Source organism: Mixophyes fleayi, chromosome 8 (assembly GCF_038048845.1).
Source record: "Mixophyes fleayi isolate aMixFle1 chromosome 8, aMixFle1.hap1, whole genome shotgun sequence".
NCBI classification, from domain to species: Eukaryota; Metazoa; Chordata; class Amphibia; order Anura; family Limnodynastidae; genus Mixophyes; species Mixophyes fleayi.
Genome location: NC_134409.1, coordinates 28,661,327 through 28,680,922, shown reverse-complemented (window position 1 = coordinate 28,680,922; position 19,596 = coordinate 28,661,327). Strand labels below are relative to the sequence as shown.

Below are 19,596 nucleotides of genomic sequence, written 5' to 3'. Positions count from 1 at the left end.
ACTACGATATGGTAGTGTCTTTGTTGTATCCATCTCTGATTGTTCTCCAAGCTGTGTATAGAGGGGCCGGGTGTATGAATCACACGTAGTTCACGCTGCGCCTCGCTGTAGAAGCTTCTGCACAGTATAATGAACCACAGAGGCACAAGACCTGCAGTAAGACTGTATCCTCTGATCTGAGGGTGGAGGCGGACAGACTGGAGAAATATTGTTTTACTATTTACATTTATATTTTGATTTTGTACAGAACCTTTCGATTAAGCTCATGCAATGGTAGAATTTAAATAGACAGCTTAAAAGTAAACTGCAGAGAGAGATGTCTATACAATCATAAAATGTGTGTATTTGCAATGGAGGCAGAAAAACTCAAAAGAAACACAGACTCTGTGAAAAAGAGTGTTACAAGTTACATGATAAAAAGAAGAGTGGAATCTGTACAGACACTGTACTGAGAGGTGGATTTGGCAGTGAGTGAAATAGGGCAAATGATGGTAACTAACAAGGCAGTGGAATTAGGACGATAAACCTATATTTTTGGACACGGTTTGAAATCAGTAGATAAAAAGCAGAAAATCCTATTGCTGGACTTAGTAATAGTTATATATAATGCAAGGATGGTGTGAATCCTTGTATAAACTGCTAAGAAAGATAGCCTTATAATACACTTATATTAGTATTATTAGTATTATCCTTTATTTGTTAGGCGCCACAAGATTTCCGCAGCGCACGTTTGAATGAGCACAGAGTAGGAGAGAGGCGGATGGAACGAGGGAGGTCATTCCAGTGAAGGGGGGCTGCGCGGGAAAAGTCTTATATGGACTTTGTCCATTGACTCTTCCATAAGTAATGTCTGTTTAAATGGCACATTCAGACATCTGAACAATACAGGCTACTGATGCTACTAGCCATGTGACCCTCGCGGTCAGTGGATATGCCAGCCTCTAATATTTGTTCTGAAGTAATAATTGATTTGGCTGCCTGTGAGCATTTCATGTTAAGCCCCTCCCAGTGCAGGAGTGTAAAAGGAGCCCAGATGGAAGGAAATAATACCACTGAGCTGCAAGGGCCTATGCTCTGTTGGGTGCAGTGGGCCACCAGGCAATGGGCTCTGGTACACTAAACACCTGCGAGGGGTGTATGTCGGTCAGTAATTTTTCAGTGTATATGTTTGTGTGTCAGTGTGATAATTTGTGTCTTGTGTATAATTTTCATGGATTTCAAGTTGAAAAGCAAATGACACTTCCACCTGCCTACGATTTGAAGGGCAGACTGAGCGCTTCATATTCACGGAGGCAATGTAAATTAAGAGCGTGCCGAGGTTGAGTGCACGCTCGTTCATCTGATTCAAGCTCTGGGCTTCTGAAGTATCAATCAGCAATTACACCTGCCCAGCTACAGGGCAGGTGTAAGTCATACTTGCCAACTCTCCCTGAATGTCAGGGAGATTCCCTGAAATAGGGGTGATCTCACTCACTCCCCTGAAGAGTCTGGCATTCTTTTGATGCTGAGCCAGTACAAGACGCGGTTGGCTTCTCCATCTGTGTCATGATGACACAGTTCAGAAATGATGTCCTATGTCCATGTATTGATGCTTATGGATGCAGTGGTGGATCCAGGGGGGGGGGGGGGGGGCGATCGCACCCCCTAGCAGACACTTGCTGCCGACGACTGCACAGTATGTGCAGGTCCGTCCAGCCGTGACAGGCAGGGACAGTGTGCTGCTCTGAAACACAATCGGAGCAGCCAGGCAGCACACTGTCCCTGCCTGTCACGGCTGGACGGACCTGCACATACTGTGCAGCCGTCGGCAGTCTAAACTGTTAGAAAGGGGCGGGGCCTAAATCGCCCCGGGTACAGTAGTTTTCTAGATCCGCCCCTGTATGGATGTGGCCATTGTCATGGAGATCAAGATTTAATCAAAGACTGACAGGTAAGACAACATGACTTCAGTAATGGAGACAGAAATGTAAAAGACACTTCAGTCTCTAGAGATTCATTAGCTGCTTTTCTTTAATGCATAGTTGCCTACTCTCCAGGAATGTCCGGGAAACTCCCGCATTTCTGGGAGAGCAGGGCAGCGTCTCGGTTCTCGCCCCCGCAATAGATAAGTGGCGGGGCTTAATAACGCAAATATTGCATCATCTTAGCCCCTCCCCCTGCTGTAATTGGACAAAATTGTGACAATCATTTAAGGGATGTGGTCAAAATGATATGATTCGTCAAGCCCTGCCTCTGCGCGCCCACCTCCCCTAGGATTTCCCTGAAGCCAACGAGGAAAAGTTGGCAAGTATGGTGTAAGTAAACTCTAATATCAATATTAAAAGCAAAGAAATGTGAGTAACCATGCTGGATTTGTAATTCTAAATAATGAGAGCAGCCACATTGGTAAGAGATTACTCTATACCTACATGAGAACACACCCACGAATGCTGTACAGAAAACGGAAGAGACGAGCTGCTCTAATCATTTTACATCCCGGTTGTCTGAGGATGCAGCAACTCGTTGCACAGTGACTGAGAGCGAAAAACTGGGTCTGAGGTCTCCATTGGGGATCCTGGTCCTCCCAGGTGAGTATGAAACCTTTCTGGCCAATTTTACATACTTTAGCACCAGGGGCGGACTGGCAAGTTTCAGCCCGGGGGGCGCACAGGCGGCCGCATCACATGACACGCGACGCGGCTGCGTCATCGATGGCGCGGCAGCATCAAGTGTCGTGATGCGGCCGCCTGTGCGCCGCTGGTAACATTAAGCTTATGCGGACGGCACCATTTGCAACCACGGGGGGAGCGGCCGGCCCAAACAGCATTTAGACTGAGCGGCCCTACTGGTACCCCTGGCCAGTGGGTACCAGGGAAAAGTTAGAAAAATAGTGCCCCCTTTTCTTTAAATATTAAATCTAATGTTTCCTGTTTTTCCATAAATATATAATTTTGTTTTTGTATTCTAACTAAAAACAATTTTTGGCCCATTTTTCTGTAGAGTAGTGGTAAAATCCAAGATAATCCATTGGCTTCTAAAAAAAAAAAAAAAAAAAAACCCCACCACATTAGTAATGACACGACTGCTTTATACGAATCCCCGTTCCAAATGAGTTACATTTTGGCTAGCCTGCTTACTGAATAGACAGACAGCCAATCGTGGGCAGTCTTTCATTATTCACAGTGGAATCATAATTGATATGAAATAGGCACAAGAGAGCATTTACCCTCAAAATTACAGGTATCACAGGAGAATGAAGAAAGACCTAGTAAAGACTAATAGCCCATGCAATTAAGAACGACCACATCTAAGATATTAATAGATCTGATTAGGGGTGGATTAATAGGATAACTGCATAAAACCTAATCAATCATCTTCCAGTGGCAGCCGCGCAAACAAAAATGGGGAGAACACACACACGACAAAGGTACTTGGCCACACCTGTTAATTATTGAATTGAGTTGTTTCAATCAGACCCACTGCCATAGGTGTATAAAAATCAAACACCTAGCCATGCAGTCTCCATTTGCAAACATTTGTGATAAAATATTCTGATGAGCTCAGTGACTTAAAGCGTTGTACTGTACATGCCACCTTTACCATAAGATGGTTTGTGACATTTCATCCCTGCTGGATATTCCACAGTCACCTGTAAGTGATATTATTAGAAAGAGGAAGTGCTTAGGAACAACAACGACTCAACCACAAAGCGGAAGACCACGTAAAATCACAGAGCGCGCTCAACGACTGCTAAGGCACATGGTGCGTAAAAGTTGTAAACGCTATGCAGATTCCATAGCTGAAGACTTACAAACTTCCACTGGCATTAATGTAAGCACAAAAACTGTGCATCGGGAGCTTAATGGAATAGGTTTCCATGGCTGAGCAGCTGCATAAAAGTCTCAACCGCCAAGACCAATGGCAAGCGTCGGATGGAGTGGTGTAAAGCACACCGACACTGGACTGCGGAGCAGTGGAAACGTGTTCTGTGGAGTGACGAATCATGCTTCTAATCGTGTGGAGTTTGTGTTGGGGACAATCATGAGTAATTGGCTGATCTCTGATGTAAGCAACAATATATCATTCTTATGCAGTTTGTGTTCTTATATCTAATCTTCCTATTTTGTGTACATAACTATTAATCTCACCTCCCTGATCACAGCTGTACTCCCACAATAGTAGGGGAACAATCTCTAATCTGTGATCATGAATGTACATCTTAATCAAATGATTTGGGCAGCACGGTGGCTAAGTGGTTAGCACTTCTGCCTCACAGCGCTGGGGTCATGAGTTCAATTCCCGTCCATGACCTTATCTGTGTGGAGTTTGTATGTTCTCCCCGTGTTTGTGTGGGTTTCCTCCGGGTGCTCTGGTTTCCTCTCACACTCCAAAAACATACGAGTGGGTTAATTGGCTTCTATCAAAATTGATCCTAGTCTGTCTCTCTCTCTCTGTCTGTGTGTGTATGTTAGGGAATTTAGGCTGTAAGCTTCAATGGGACAGGGACTGATATGAGTGAGTCCTCTGTACAGCGCTACGGAATCAGTTGCGCTATATAAATAAATGGTGATGATGATGATGATTTGTGTTTTGTTTAGTGTGCTTTACCTTACACGAACTCCACAGATTAGACTAAGAGAAACTGCATGGTCAGAAAAGGTATGAACAGTAATGTCAATTACGAAATATGAAGGGATGAACAGATAAATACACTATTACCCTCACATTAATGAAAATTATACTAAGTTTTTGATAATACAGAAAATGTTCATATAACTTTTAATTTAAGTTGAAAAAATACATCCAAGAAGATTTTAAACACCTCTTAAGGGATGCAAATGATATAAAAAACACTTTACCATCTTAATCAGATCGAAGCAGGGATTTAGTTACTGCATACATATATATGTATAAAATAGGAGTCCCAAAAAATAGAATGTAAAACCACATTCTTATCTAGCTTATCTAATGGAATGTACAACTACATACTTATCTAGTTTAGGAAGAATGCAGCCCCTTATAAGCCCAGTGATAGAACGGGACACATAGGAGGTAGTTAGCAATTCACTCTGTCTAAAAATGAATACAGACATAAGTTTGAATATTTTGCTGCTTAGCCTTTAATTACCCATAAGAGAGAATGGAGTGTACAAGATGTAGTCAATATCTTTAGATTATACAGTAGCTGCAGACACACAATATATTGCCAGCTAGAATACAGAGATACAAATGGAAACATTTTCATATTTTTGTTTTCTAAATAAAAAGAAGTTAGAAATGTATCCAAAACACAGTATATGAGCCGTAGTTGTGATTGAAAAACAAAGGGAGAAACCCTTTATTTCAAACTGAATTCTATTCAGCTATATAAGATGATAGAATTAATCCTGATATCAGCCTAATTATTAATCGTATACAAGGGTCTATTAACTCCAACAAAACTCCCAATTCTCCACATTGCTATGCTATACCTACATATTGGAGGAATACCTCCAGTGAATATAGGAAATAAATAAAGTGCACCCAGCAGTTTTAAATCACAATCACTCACATTCACTTTGTTATATTTCGCTGCTACATTTTACCTTATTAATTTTATTGTTTAAGAATAAACGTCTATAAATAATATTTAAAAATTAACTTTTGTTGATTTATCTATAAAGAAGGAAAACTCAGTGCACCAATTTAAACAAACTCTCTTTTTTCCCCATTGTTACTGAATCCAGTTTAGTGGATACACCCCAGATCCAATGAATGAGTTCTATTTTTTTTAAAAAAAAAAATGGTATATAGGGTAGAGAAATTCATATTTTATAAATCCTCAATAATTGGTGTGACAGAAAAAAATATCCCTTTTTATGTATATATATATATATATATATATATATATATATATATATATATATATATTAGTATGATCCATCCACCTACCGCAAAACATAGACCAGTTACAGACAACTGTGTTGTATGGCTGTAAAAAAGTATATTTTAATAGGAACAAGTTAACCATTCGTACAAGATACAGTAATACAACATCGCTTATCTGCCCTATGAGGGTTTAGTGACATAAATCAGCAGCCAGGGAGAATTAGTGAATAGATTGTATAAATAATATATATCAATAAGAGCAGAGAGAGTCCGCCCTAAAACGTCCCCGGCTGGAAACAAATGGGTGCAGTAGAAACACTTTCCCCGCTGGACTCTGCCCTCATCATTAGAGGGGAACTGTGTTTTCTTATACCCATTGTGGAACAGACGTCGAGGGGATTTGTTTCCAGTCGGGCAGGTTTTAGCAGCGAACAGAGCGCTCTTCCTGTTGAGCACGTCGGTGGCAGCAGGAGATCGCTAAGATTGGGACAATATCAGCAGGTAGCCAGTGTAACCGGAGAATGCATGCAGTTAATGTATTAATTCCCGCCGACCAGAGTAGATTATTTATAGCACTACCGCCATGCATATGTATGAACTCGGGGGGAAGGCATCGTTTAGGACACACAGATCTATTTATTAAGCTGCGATGGCCATCGCATCTCTTATTTTAATTTAGCAAAGGTTTAAAGCAGGCGAAATCAGATAATTATCCTGTGTTAACGCTGGTCACTGCAGTCCCCATACACATCTATGCTTAGCTTTTTACTGCCAGTCTTTAAAAAGGTAATGTCATCTCATCGTTTATTTATATAGTGGCACTAATTCCGAAGCGCTGCACAGAGCACTCATTCACATCAATCCCTGTGCCATTGGAGCTTACAGTCTAAATTCCCTAATACACACACACACACACACGTCATTTGATAGCAGCAAATTAACCTACCAGTATGTTTTTGGAGTGTGGGAGGAAACCCATGCAAACACAGGGAAAACATACAAACTCCACACAGATATGGCCATGGTTGGGAATTGAACTCGTGACCCCAGTGCTGTGAGGCACAAGTGCTAACCACTAAGCCACCGTGCTGCCTCAAAATTGTGTTATTAATCACTCCTAGTATTATATGTATGATCTGAAATTGTATATAATCTAAAAGATCAAGAGATATTGTATATAAATAAATAAAAATATATACATTAGTTGGACTCTGCCCGGGGTATCTAAGCACAATTAATTACCAAACAATCTTGGGCTAAACTTAGAAATGAATATTGATAGAGATAAGTGGCTAAACAGGAGAAATTAAAACTGTTCCTGCTAAAGGAAGGTTTAAAAACACTAACAAAACTATAAAGATTAAAAGGTTATATATCGATTAAATATTTTCTAAATAATTGTTGTAAAAATAGACTGAAATATAGTACATTAAGGTTGTCCAGCAACGGAACTTTATAGGTTGTATTTCACAATCTTTTTAATTAACTTCTAATTTTCTACATCCACTTTCTCATTCTATTTCATTCATTAAAATGTTGCTAAGTACATGTAGTTTGGATTATTTTAAAGCAGGCCTGTCTAACCTGCAGCCCTCCAGGTGTTGTGAAACTACAAGCCCCAGCATGCTTTGCCAGTAGACAACCTGTTGATAGCTGGAAGGGCATGCTGGGACTTGTAATTTAACAACATCTGGAGGGCCGCAGGTTTGACAGGCCTGTTTTAAAGTAACAATAGTGTGCAAGAGGTCACTCACAAGGAGGAAGGTCTGCATTCCCTGGGCAGCACGGTAGCTCAGTTGTTAGCACTTCTGCCTCACAGCACTGAGGTCATGAGTACAATTCCCGACCATGGCCTTATCTGTGTGGAGTTTGTATGTTCTCCCCGTGTTTGCATGGGTTTCCTCCGGATGCTCCGGTTTCCTCCCACACTCCAAAAACATACTAGTAGGTTAATTGGCTGCTATCAAGTTGACCCTAGTCTCTGTCTGTGTGTTAGAGAAATTAGACTGTAAGCTCCAATGGGGCAGGGACTGATGTGAGTGAGTTCTCTGTACAGCGCTGCGGAATTAGTGGCGCTGTATAAATGATGATGATGATGATTCCCCAACAGGCATCCTGCCAAACTTCCAGAAAAAACGTCAGCCTGACTCACACAGGAGGGTGTGTGTGTGTGTGTGATTGGGGAGGGGGGGTGTCTGCGTCGTCTGCTATTCACCGAACAGTGGATAGAGTGTTTTCCAGATCCCTGGATTGTGAGGGGGAGGATATATAATATATCTCTCTGGTCGGGCCACTCATCGTTTTTTTTTCTGCTTCCTTGCCACTCAACCACACCAGAAGACAGGCGATGTTACACTTTGTCGAGTCTCTTCTTTTAGCGGGAGTAATCTGCCTGATCCCAGCAAATTGACGACACCAGGGGTTCTACTCAAACCTGTTCTTGGCCCTCAAGCCGGATGGCTCATTCTGAGCCATTTTTAACCTGAAGACTCCACATCTGCACCTGAGTGTGTACAGATTTCGGATGGAGTCTTTGTTCAGTTATAAATGGGTTGGAAGCTGGAGAATTCCTGGCGTCTATAGACGTTCAGAACGCCTGCCTTCACGTCCCCATATGGGAAAGTCAACGGCCATTGCTCTATTTCATGATGGGAGATGCCTACTGTCAGTTCAGGGTGATCTTCTTTGGCTTCTCTGTGGTGCCCAAAGTATTCACCCAAATCATGGCTGCTTGCCTTCAGTCCATGGGGATGAGGATAGTGCCCTACCTGGACGACCTGCTGATCAAGCCTGCCTCAGATCAACTTCTTCATCGCCACCTGGCCCCCGCCATCAGTATTTTGAAGTTACATGGCTGGATATAAATCTGCAAAAATCTCAATACCAAGCCAATGGATGACTTTCTTAGAACTCATCATGGACATAAGCAGGCAGAAAATCTTCCTTCAAGAGGACAAGCTTAGCTCTGTACAGGACACAGCGAGTCTGGTTCTGGCCAACTACTGGCCCTCCATGATCCTCTGTATGAGGGAAAATGGTCTTGACCTTCAAGACGATCCCCTATAGAAGGGTCCACTCCAGATGCTCCGGACTGTACCCTCCTTTCAACCAAAGGTGGTTTTGGGATTCCAAATCAATCATGAAACTGTGGTCCCGATGTTCCAGGACGCACCCTCGGGTTTCACTTTAGAGTATTTTGACCGTGTCGGGGCTTTACGTGTTTATATTCAACGGACTTCACGTATTCACCGTAAATTATTATGTATCCCCATAAATTGGTTTGGCCAGCTTCTAAGCAAACCATTGCGAGATGGCTTAATTCTATAATAAAACAAGCGTACATCAGTGCCAACAGGACTGTGCCTACTCGCATTGCCGCACCTTCCACCCGGTCGGTTTGGGCATCTTGGGCTGAGTGGAATGGGACCTCTGCAGACCAGCTATGCCAGGCGGCCACCTCGTCATCTGTCCACACTTCTACCAAATTTTAGCAGTTCAACGTTTTTGCGTCCTCCGATGCTATATTTGGCCGTGTATTATGAGCTGGACTGTTTGAGTGTTAAGGGGGCTGCTTTTGTAGATCCCCATGGTAGCAGTGTCCCCCAGATTGGATGAAAGAGAAAAGAGGATTTTTTATACTTGCCATAAATCCGTTTCTCTGATTCCATCTTGGGGCACTGCGATCCCCCCCTTCTGTTTGGTTCTTGGGTGTTCGTCTCCCCTTCCTTGGGGGCTTTAGAATTACACTCAGGAGCTAGAGAGTTGCAGAGGGGAGGGGTCTGTCAACATGTCACAATTAACAAGTTAACTAGTTTAAGTGATAACTCCCAAGCTCCCCTCATACAACCCCATGGTAGCAGTGTCCCCCCGTCCCCCCAAGATGGAATCGGAGAAACGGATTTATCGCAAGTATAAGAATCCTCTTTTATAAGTGATGGTACATCTTTAAAGATATTCATTTTGTTTCACTTAAGACCAGTTTTATCAAATATTTTTATTTATTTTTTTAAATTCCATTTTGCTTACTCTTATACAATTTGTAATGTCATTTTAAGTCTTGATAAATTATCTGTTTTCAGATCACAACACAGCCTTGGTACCATCATGGCTGACGTAAAGAATTTCCTTTATGCTTGGTGTGGAAAGAAGAAAGTGGCTCCGAATTATGAGATCCGTGCAGCTGGAAACAAAAATCGTCAGAAGTTTATGTGTGAGGTAAAGTACATTCTTACCTTTAGGAATTTTAATATAGTTTTCTCTCTGCTGAAGCACAAATAGAATGATAGGTCAATAAAGCCACCCATCCAAGTTCTGGGTCAGTACAAAATTTTACCAAATCTATAGGATTTATCTAGCAGCTCATGTCTAATTCTGTTCATTGCTTGGATCCAATTCACTTTATGAATTAGCACTGCATTGTTTGGAAGTGTGTTTTTCTTCCAGGATGCGGCTTACAGGGCCTTGCTGCTTCTATTTTATGTGTCGCTAGCTTCTGTGATTGTGGAAATCTCTGTACACACTCTTGCTAAATATGTTGTGGGCCGATTCTGACACTAAAAGTTTGTGAGAACACCTCTAACACCATATTTCAAAATTGGGCATGACTACAAGATATGATACAGAGAGCCTCCCATACCACATCTTCTAAAACCTATCAGTGGTTGAGACAGAATATTCAGAGGAGAGAACTGAGGTGAAATGAGACTGTCATTACATAATTACACTATTGCAGGGCCATCTTTTCCATTGGGCACTATGGGCAGCTGCCCAGGGGCCCCACAGGCATGGCTCATAATGAGAATAAATAATCCTGCAAAAGAAAAAAACCTGCAAAAAAAAACCTACAAGGGTCACTGAGCAAGTACATCTATCTATCTCTATATATCTATATCTGTATACATCTATATCTATATCTATATCTAGGGGCCCCGGTGCGCTGCTTTGCCCGGGGGCCCATAATGTTGTTAAGATGGCCCTGCACTATTGACATTATACATGTGGGTGGAAACTGATACATTTTTAATGTCAAATTGTATGTAATAAAATTACTGTATAATTGGAATGCTGTGCTCCAATGTAATGTAGTAGAAAGGGCACACAGAACCACCCAGGCTAAACACTGAGATACAACACCGCCTAATCCATGGTAGAATTGCTTGAGTGTCCAAACCAGGTGAAATGGTCACTTTTGAAATTTCCAAGTATTATAATAAGATTTGTTTGGGTTGCCCATATGTGGGAGATAGTGAAATGTATAACAATGTGCAAAAACATTGCTCTTGTGTTCATTAACCCCCATCTTGATCTCTTTGATAACTGGAAAAAAATAAATATAATTTGCTAGGGAGTTTAGCGATAGAGCAGGTGAAGGGGGCAGGGGTCAACTTTGTCCAGTCCCTCACTGAATGGTTATGCAGTTAGATATCACTGATGTCTGGGTACAAGATATGTATCCAAGGACGTACGGAATCTTAAAAGTCAAGGACAGAAAACCTGTATGTCCAATCAAGGTGATCAAAAGCCTTTTTTATGCAACTAAGGAAAAGTAACATTTTAGTAGTACTCAAAAACTTTGCCACATTAGTGAAGTTAATCACCATTCTGGTATTATTTGTGACCTGCTGTCCAGTAATGAATACAGCTTGTTTAGGGTGTAGTAACTGTGCCATTAGAGGAGGAGATCTATTCGCAAGCATTAAGTCAACATGTTTCATACCTACATAGATTGAGATTGGCCTGTAGCTATCGCAGTTCTATGGGTCCTTCCCCTCCTTAGGAAGTGTCTGCGTGCGAGTCGTTATAGGCTTCCTATCTAAAAGTTTGCTAAATAGTTCTGTGAGGTGTGGAACAAGAAAGTTAAGGAACTGTCTGTGATATTGGGTGTGAAGTATCAAGCTTGGGACTTTTCTAGCTTTTGAGATCCTTTATAACCTGCTTAACTTCTGCTTGAGTGATTTATCCAGGAAGTTGCTATTTTAGCGTAAGAATGTTTGGAATGGCAGAAACGTTATGCAATTGTAGGGTTAAAGTACCTTGTCGGGCAGAAACGTTTTTAAAGTACTTTAAAGACGTTCTGGGTAATGAAGATGTTTATCATTGATAAGCATGCTATAATCTTTTCTGTTCATAACACTAATTTCTTTCGATAGGTTCGTGTTGATGGATATACTTACTTGGGCATGGGAAATTCCACAAACAAAAAAGATGCCCAAAGTAATGCAGCCCGGGACTTCGTGAATTACCTGGTTCGAATTGGAGAAGTCAAGAGTGACGAAGTACCATTAATTGGGGTTGGTGACGTCTGAATTTTCTCATTTTTGGACAGTCATTTCTGAAAGATGCTTATGTTTTTATGTGCCATATATCATGTGGGTATATGTAGTTACTCTTTAAATGGACTGGCATCTTGATTTAATTGCAGGCTGTTCAGGGGGATGATACAGATGGATTTCAAGTAGTCAAAAAGGAAGAATTTGATGGCCCTTCTGGAGGACCATTACCACCCCACTTGGCCTTGGCTGAAGCTGGTGGTAAGTGTCCATGTTGGCAACACGAAATCTTACATCTGGGGAATAGGGAAATATGTTACAGGAAATGTATGTTCAAAGTTCTTTTCTGTGTTCGTTAGATGTGATTGCTGATGATGATGATTCAGTAGTTGTTCAGAGTAATTTGTGTGTTATTGAAATATGTTTACAATGCATCGAAGGAAAAAACTATTCCACCTCTTACCTGAATTTATAGTTTATTGAATGGTTTTAAGCTGGAAGTCATAAACAAATGAGGTTTATTATAACTGTATTTTTTTTAAATTTCATATAAGACTTAAGAAGTTTAAGTAAAGCAAAATAAAAATTAGACATTTGCATCGACTAATTAGTATATTCTATACATGACACGTATGGGAAAATAAAAAATGAATAATGTTAAACAAATGCATATGAGCATTATTGGGAATCAAAGTTGTTGTTGGTGCCACACATGGCTTTAACAGACATTTGGCAAATATGCTGTGGTTATCGGAGTGTGTGCGACTATTAATATTAAAATGTGAGAATTCCCTCACAATGGAGTAGCTTGCGGCATGGGATTGTGTGTAGCATCATGGAAGACTGGGTATGACACCATTGTTTGTTCATGGTTGGCACAGAGGGAAAACCTAAGTCTATCCTGGTCCAGAAAGGTATGCCAACATTCATGGCGCAGGCGTGACTCCCTGTGTTTGTTCATAGCCTGATCAGAGGGATAAAATAAGTCTGTGTAGGCACGTGTTCTTTACTGGAATGATGTTACAGTCCCTCTAAACTGGCCACAAATATTGTGATATTGCACATCATAGAGGAAATAGGTATGATGATATTGCTGTATATGTGACATTGAAATATATGGGCTTGTTCCAAAGTGACATCCTTATTTGTCATTGTGTTAACCTAATATATGCTGAGTATAGTACAGACTTTGTATTGTGTGACCGGCGCTTACTGGGAGCTCAATACGTGCAGAGGATTTTATCTTGAAATTATGTTGGACGCTTCTAGGCGTATATGCCCAATGGCCTTTTCTAAACATGGAGTAAATTGGGCTGCTGATATTGGGTCTATTTAGGCAAATCTGTATAAAATGATCACTTATCAATTTCTAGATATTTTCTTGGCGGTGTACTTTAATTTTAAATAAGCCATAGCATGTCAAGTGTTATAATGAGGGAAAGGGAGTTCTGTTGGGCATCTACCCCATATGTTGGTTTGTTTTTTTTCCCCAACTTAAAGTGTACTTGCTCTTTAGAAAGAAATGTAACAATAGTACGTCCTGAGTAAATGCCTCATTACAATGTACAGTTGTACACACCATTCTAGAGGGACTCCATGATACGTGTGCCCTCACCGTCCTACTACAAACTATGTCTATGGCATTATGTAAAAGAGCTGGTTGTGTTGGTGGTATGAGCTGTGTGGGCATAGTCCTGCATGGGATCTTTTTATTAGTACTGAAGAATTTTATTTCTGTCGAAATGATTGCTAACTTCATGCTGACATGCAAAAGGTGAATATAGAAGACTCTGTACTATAGTTACCATTACTGTGTGTTACATTTGGTGAAAAAGTTTGTTCAGATGTGTTTGACTTGCAGTTATGTGGGTGCCAGATTAATTTGACTTGTGATATTTTTATGCCCTCAACCATGGATGGATGTTATACATTTTACACCTGGCTTGAAGTTCACCCTTTTTTTTTTTTCCTAAAATAAATATTAAGTTTCCCCTGCCCACGTTTGCAGGCTCTTTATGTTCCGTGGGGCAATGATTTGGCATGTGAAAGTAAACTACAGATGCCAGGTTTGGATATGGCTTGTTGAACCAGTTGACATCTTGAAGTGTCTGCTTTTAATCTCCAGCCTTTAACTCTACATTGAAAACTAGTTAAAGGGGATGTCCAGTTTATCCCTATGTGCTGTTGGTTGGGATCGGCAATCATTTTGTGCTCATGCCAATTCTCCAGCAACTGTAACCTTATACATTAATTTTTTATTTATAATGTAGATATTAAGGGAAGAATGTGTAAAATATTCTTGTTGGATGTTATCTTATTTCTGTAGTTTTGTTGGGCTATTTGCAGAGTTCACCAATTAGGAGAGGTGCCATTAACTATCTACTTTCCCCATAATTAATTTATCTTCTCCCAGAGCTCTGCTGTAAGTCTTATTGAGTTGTGATTAATCTTCTCAGAATAAAATAGGTTGGTGACATGAATTAGTCACATGGTATGTGTGACATCAGAGTGAACTGTCATTGGTGGCTCGACCATATATGAAATGGACCTAAATAGTAACGGAATTGGCACAGATGGCAGACACAAGCCCTCTGAGTTTACTTGACAGCCTGTGCAGAAAGGAACAATAAAAATATACAAATACAGTTGGATATTGATAATTTAATAGAGCTCACCCCTTACTAATGTTACCCTGACCCTTAGACTATACCTCTGCCTCCAAACTTTTCATTGTATTTTTTCATTTATTGACCATTTATGCACTATTATAGTTATTTGTGTAAATCATGTCTCCTTATGCAAAGTGTATTTATTATTTAGCAAAACTAGAAAAAAAAAAAAACTTTGAAAAGTATTTACAGTTCCCCATTAAACCTCTCTCCCATAATTCTTTCTTTAAGGAGCACCTGTTGCTGGGGGTACAGGGTATGGTCCTCAAAGTGGTGGTGCGAATTGGGAGCGTGGTGCCAACCTGAAGGATTATTATGCTAAAAGGGATGAACAGGAGGCTCAGGCGGTATGATTATTATTTATTTTTTTCCTCTAAACATTTGATGTCTGACGTATTGCCACATAATACATCTCTAGAATTATTATTTTTTCAATTTTATTTTCTTTGACTAAATACTGTGCAGCATCTGTTAAACTGTGTAAAATATAAAATGGTCTTCTTTGGCCATTTTTCTATTTATTTGAAAGCCACAATACATTATTTTAGAATGCCTTTTGAGAGAGTGATTTTATTCCTTTCCATGGTTTGTATGTTTAGACTCTGGAGTCTGAAGAAGTGGACCTGAATGCAGGTCTGCATGGAAACTGGACCCTTGAGAATGCTAAAGCTCGTCTCAATCAGTTTTTTCAAAAAGAAAAGACACAAGGAGAATACAAGTACACACAAGTGGGGCCTGACCACAACAGGTTTGTTACAGCTCTGTCAAATTGGCAAATCTGTGATTACAAAAATACTTTGTATTTTTTTTTTTTAACAATTTGACATAGGATGTTTATAAATGTCATGTTTTCTGTTGCTAGTCCACAATACGGTCTATAGACCTTATGGTATATATGTCTGCTACTGCCTCTATTGGCCCCAGCTGTCAGTGACCGCATGGGGGTCCAATGGTAATACCATGAACAGTTTTATTTTGGATAGGTAGCTCCTAACTTGAAGTTCAATGTATTTGTTTCTGTTGGGTTAGTATATTGTTCATGGTGTTACTCCTCTTTGTGACTTTAAACTTTTAAATAATTGCAGAATTATGTCTGAGCGCAGTTACAGGAAGGGGTTTAACAAGTACTGTGAGCCAGACATGGTCTTGGAGTGTGATCACATGAATCGGTAGCACGCCCATGGACACCCTCAATCATTGGGCTAGCATTGAAAGTGCCAATGACAAGAACTAACAGAGCCAACTGGGCTCCACTGTCCCTGCACCCTTGTCATGTTGTGTAATTAAAGCACACACATGGGATATCCATAAATTAGAAGTTTCATGTCACATTTTCTACTCCTTTCCTTTTTTTATTGTTTGTATTGCACCACTACCTTGCATAGTGTTGTAAGTTAATATTTTAGTCATTCATATTAGTCCTTGCCCCAATCTAAACTCTCTAAACCACAGACTACAGGCTCTAACAGTATGTTTTTGGACTGTAGGAGGAAATGGTTTTAGGGGTGTATCTGACATTGTAAATCTTTTACAGTCTTATTATGGGGTGCGAACAAAAACTAAAAACCCACGGCTTTGGTTTGTCAAACCATTAATAAGCTCTTTAATTGGTGTTCTGAAGTACTTTAGTATAACTAGTTCATGTAGGGGAAGGTTGTCAAAAACTTTTCAATGGATCACAATATAGTTTATGCTTTACAATTCTTATGTATCTTCATTCCAATATCCTATTATCCTGTTTGCTTGGGTAGACTATAAGTATTTACCATTTGTTTTTTAAAGCCGCTCACATCAAAGATGTGGTTATTGAGGCGCAAGCCAGCCCTAGATATAAAAAATTGTTTATTAATAGAGTATTTGTGTCGCCATGTTGCGTTCACATGACAGAATGTCTACTGTCACTGTGAAAGTGACTGGTACGTTAAGGCTTCCGAGTGAAAGAGACAAGTCAGTTGGGGTACGTTGTATGCCAATGTACCTAGGTTTCCTCAGAAGCACAGCTTCCATATGTCACCTGTGCTGGTAATGAGCAACCAGTGAAGACTCTGAAACGGCAGCCCCCATCAGTACACCTCGATCTCACAGGGCATGTGTGTTTCTCAGCCTGCCGTTGTAACATAGAGTATTGCAGGGAGCATTTCTGTTACTCCCCGTAAAACTCGTAATCCACAGAATTGTCTGTATGATGGGACCAGATTATTTGTCTTAAATTTGTTAATCTTTTATAACAAATTTTCTCATTTGAACACAGTGTAAAAAAAAAAAGACACTAATATGTAATCACTTGTGAGCACCCACCAAAATAACTGCAGCTTTATTTTGTTTATATGCAAAAATATCTTCCGGGTAAAAGTATAAACGTTTTTGTGGGTGTTAGGAAGAAATGCGATGACATCAGGAATCTGCATTTTTTAAAAATTTTCTTTAAACATGGGCTGACACTTAGGCTGTACTAAGTAATCCCATGTGAAGGTAATTGCTTATTGCTGATTCCTGATGTCACTCTCTTCAGGTGAACAAAAGGTCGGCTGAGAAACACACAGGCGCAGTCTGCTAGGGAGAAATCAGCAGGTCAGTGCTCCTGGGTTGGAGGACGTGCTAGTTCTTTGCAGGAATGCCACTAACCCTCCATAGTGTTGCTGTTGTGAAGACCCCTCTAACATGGATGAGTTTGTTTTGTATAATGTTTTTGTGTTATTTTTTTTTGTTTTCCTAAGTTTAAGTGATTTAACTTTGCTCAGAAGTGAAATGCAGTAAACTCCAATCTGATGCCCCATACCTACCTAAATCATGCTTATATATATATATATATGTCTATCTCTTTCTATAATATAAAAGCCTAGCGTGTGTTAGTCTGTGTGTGGAAAAAAAAACCAAGCTGCAGCGCCACCTGCTGGGTGGAGTTATACACTGACCTACTAAATTCTTAGCATTATCTATAATATAAATGCCTAGTGACGTGTGTTAGTCTGTCTGTGTGTGTGTGTGTGTGTGTGTGTGTGGAAAAAATAAAACCAAGCTGCAGCGCCACCTGCTGGGCGGAGTTATACACTGACCTACTAAATTCTTAGTGTGTGTGGAAAAAAAACCTCAGAAAGGGCTGAGATTTGGTATACTAAGATTTTGTTAATTTAATTTGTTAATTGTTAAAAGTGTTTATAAAGATTTTAAAAAATATATATATATATTTCTTGAAGGAGAAGTGACAGTTGGGAGTGGTTGGTGGTTGCCGGGGGTGACAGTGGGGAGTGCTTGGTGGTTTCTGGGGGTGACAGAGCGAGAGGAGTGTGATACTCAGGACCGCTGAGAGAGATCCCTGTGTCTGGATAGATGTGGCGATAAAGATGAAGGATGAGGTGATGGAGAAAAATGATGAGGTGGTGACATGTGGACAAAACCACGTTAAAAAAGGGCGCTTGCGTTGGGAAGTAACGCTCTTCCCCTGAGGAGGCCTGGGCTATGGCCCAAATGCATGACAAGAACCTTTTTAACACCTTAAGTAGCTTGATTTGACTAGAATGCATGAGTATCATGCACGGGTTAACTTGTCTAATATATAAAAGTAAAAGCCTAGCGGCGTGTGTTAGTGTGTGTGTGTGGAAAAAACTATTTTCTCAGAAAGGGCTCATCCAATTGACCTGAAATTTGGTATACTGACATTATTTGACAAAAAAATTAGAATAGTGAAGTCAGTTAATTTCCATCATCCCCCCTTCCCCCCGTGGGAGGGGTAGTAAAGGCTAAATTTATGAGTTGAGGGGTCAAACTCATTTCCGTGAGGTAATTTTACCCCATGAACACACATTAAAAAGGGCGCTTGCGTCGGGAAGTAACGCACTTCCACTGAGGAGGCCTGCAGAATTATGTCTGAGCGCAGTTAAGTAGCTTGATTTGACTAGAATGCATGAGTATCATGCACGGGTTAACGTGTGTGTGTGTATATATGTGTGTGTGTATATATATATGTGTGTGTGTGTATATGTATATATGTGTATATATATATATATATATATATATATGTATATGTATATATGTATATGTATATGTATATATATATATATATATGTATATATATATATATTCTCTATCCAAGCTTACTAAACTGACCCTCCAGAGTAGTATTACCTGGCCTGTTCCTAGTGCTAGCCGGTAGTGTGCTGTACGTAGTCACAAAAAGGTGATTGGGAAGGGGGGGGGTGTCAAAAGTGGGGATGGGTGGGGGTTTCATGTTGCATATGATATCCTGACATCCATCTGTTTCTTCAGGAGCTTCTTTGCAGAAATGGCCCTGTTTGTTAAGCAGCTTGGACGAAGTAAGTATGACTTTATTCTCTGTTGCGATATTAAGCTACTGCTAATTTCTTAATATAGTAGCATTCGTTATCATTTAAGAAACCAAAGCATGGCAAGTTCATGTGACTGCTTAGTGATGTCTGCAGCGTTCTGCTGCTTACAGAATACTTTCCCTGCACAGCTGTTACAGCAGTGACCTCTGCAGACATTAATGAGATACTATAGTTCAGGAAAAACATATTGTACAGTGACATCAAAAGTTTTAATGCTCCCATTTTAATTTTATTCAGTTCTGTTAATTAACTGAAACATACTGTGGTCGCAGCCTCTTGTCACCAATAATGTTTGCCTTGCAGAGATCACTGCCCGGGAACATGGCTCCAACAAGAAGTTGGCCGCACAATCTTGTGCCCTATCGGTTGTGCGCCAGTTGTATCACTTGGGAGTTATTGAACCATACTCTGGACAAACGAAGAAGAAGGAAGGAGAGAGTGTGAGTTCACCATTCAAACGAGCAA

The 19,596-nt window shown here is 40.4% G+C and overlaps 1 protein-coding gene across 3 annotated transcripts in view; it reads left to right on the top strand.

Annotated features, from left to right (window-relative positions):
- The first annotated feature begins 6,268 nt into the window (after positions 1-6,268).
- Positions 6,269-19,596, top strand: part of DHX9 (DExH-box helicase 9) — a 37,530-nt gene continuing 24,202 nt past the window's right edge. For 2 of the 3 annotated variants that reach the window (XM_075182252.1, XM_075182251.1), the window contains exons 1-8: positions 6,269-6,348; positions 9,927-10,062; positions 11,997-12,137; positions 12,269-12,377; positions 15,017-15,132; positions 15,385-15,533; positions 19,052-19,098; positions 19,435-19,571. In XM_075182252.1, coding sequence (XP_075038353.1) covers positions 9,952-10,062; positions 11,997-12,137; positions 12,269-12,377; positions 15,017-15,132; positions 15,385-15,533; positions 19,052-19,098; positions 19,435-19,571 — 810 coding nt within the window. In that variant the 5' untranslated portion in view covers positions 6,269-6,348; positions 9,927-9,951. Of the gene's footprint in view, positions 6,349-9,926; positions 10,063-11,996; positions 12,138-12,268; positions 12,378-15,016; positions 15,133-15,384; positions 15,534-17,294; positions 17,357-19,051; positions 19,099-19,434; positions 19,572-19,596 lie in introns of those variants that run through there. The other variant, XM_075182253.1, reaches the window with a different exon arrangement.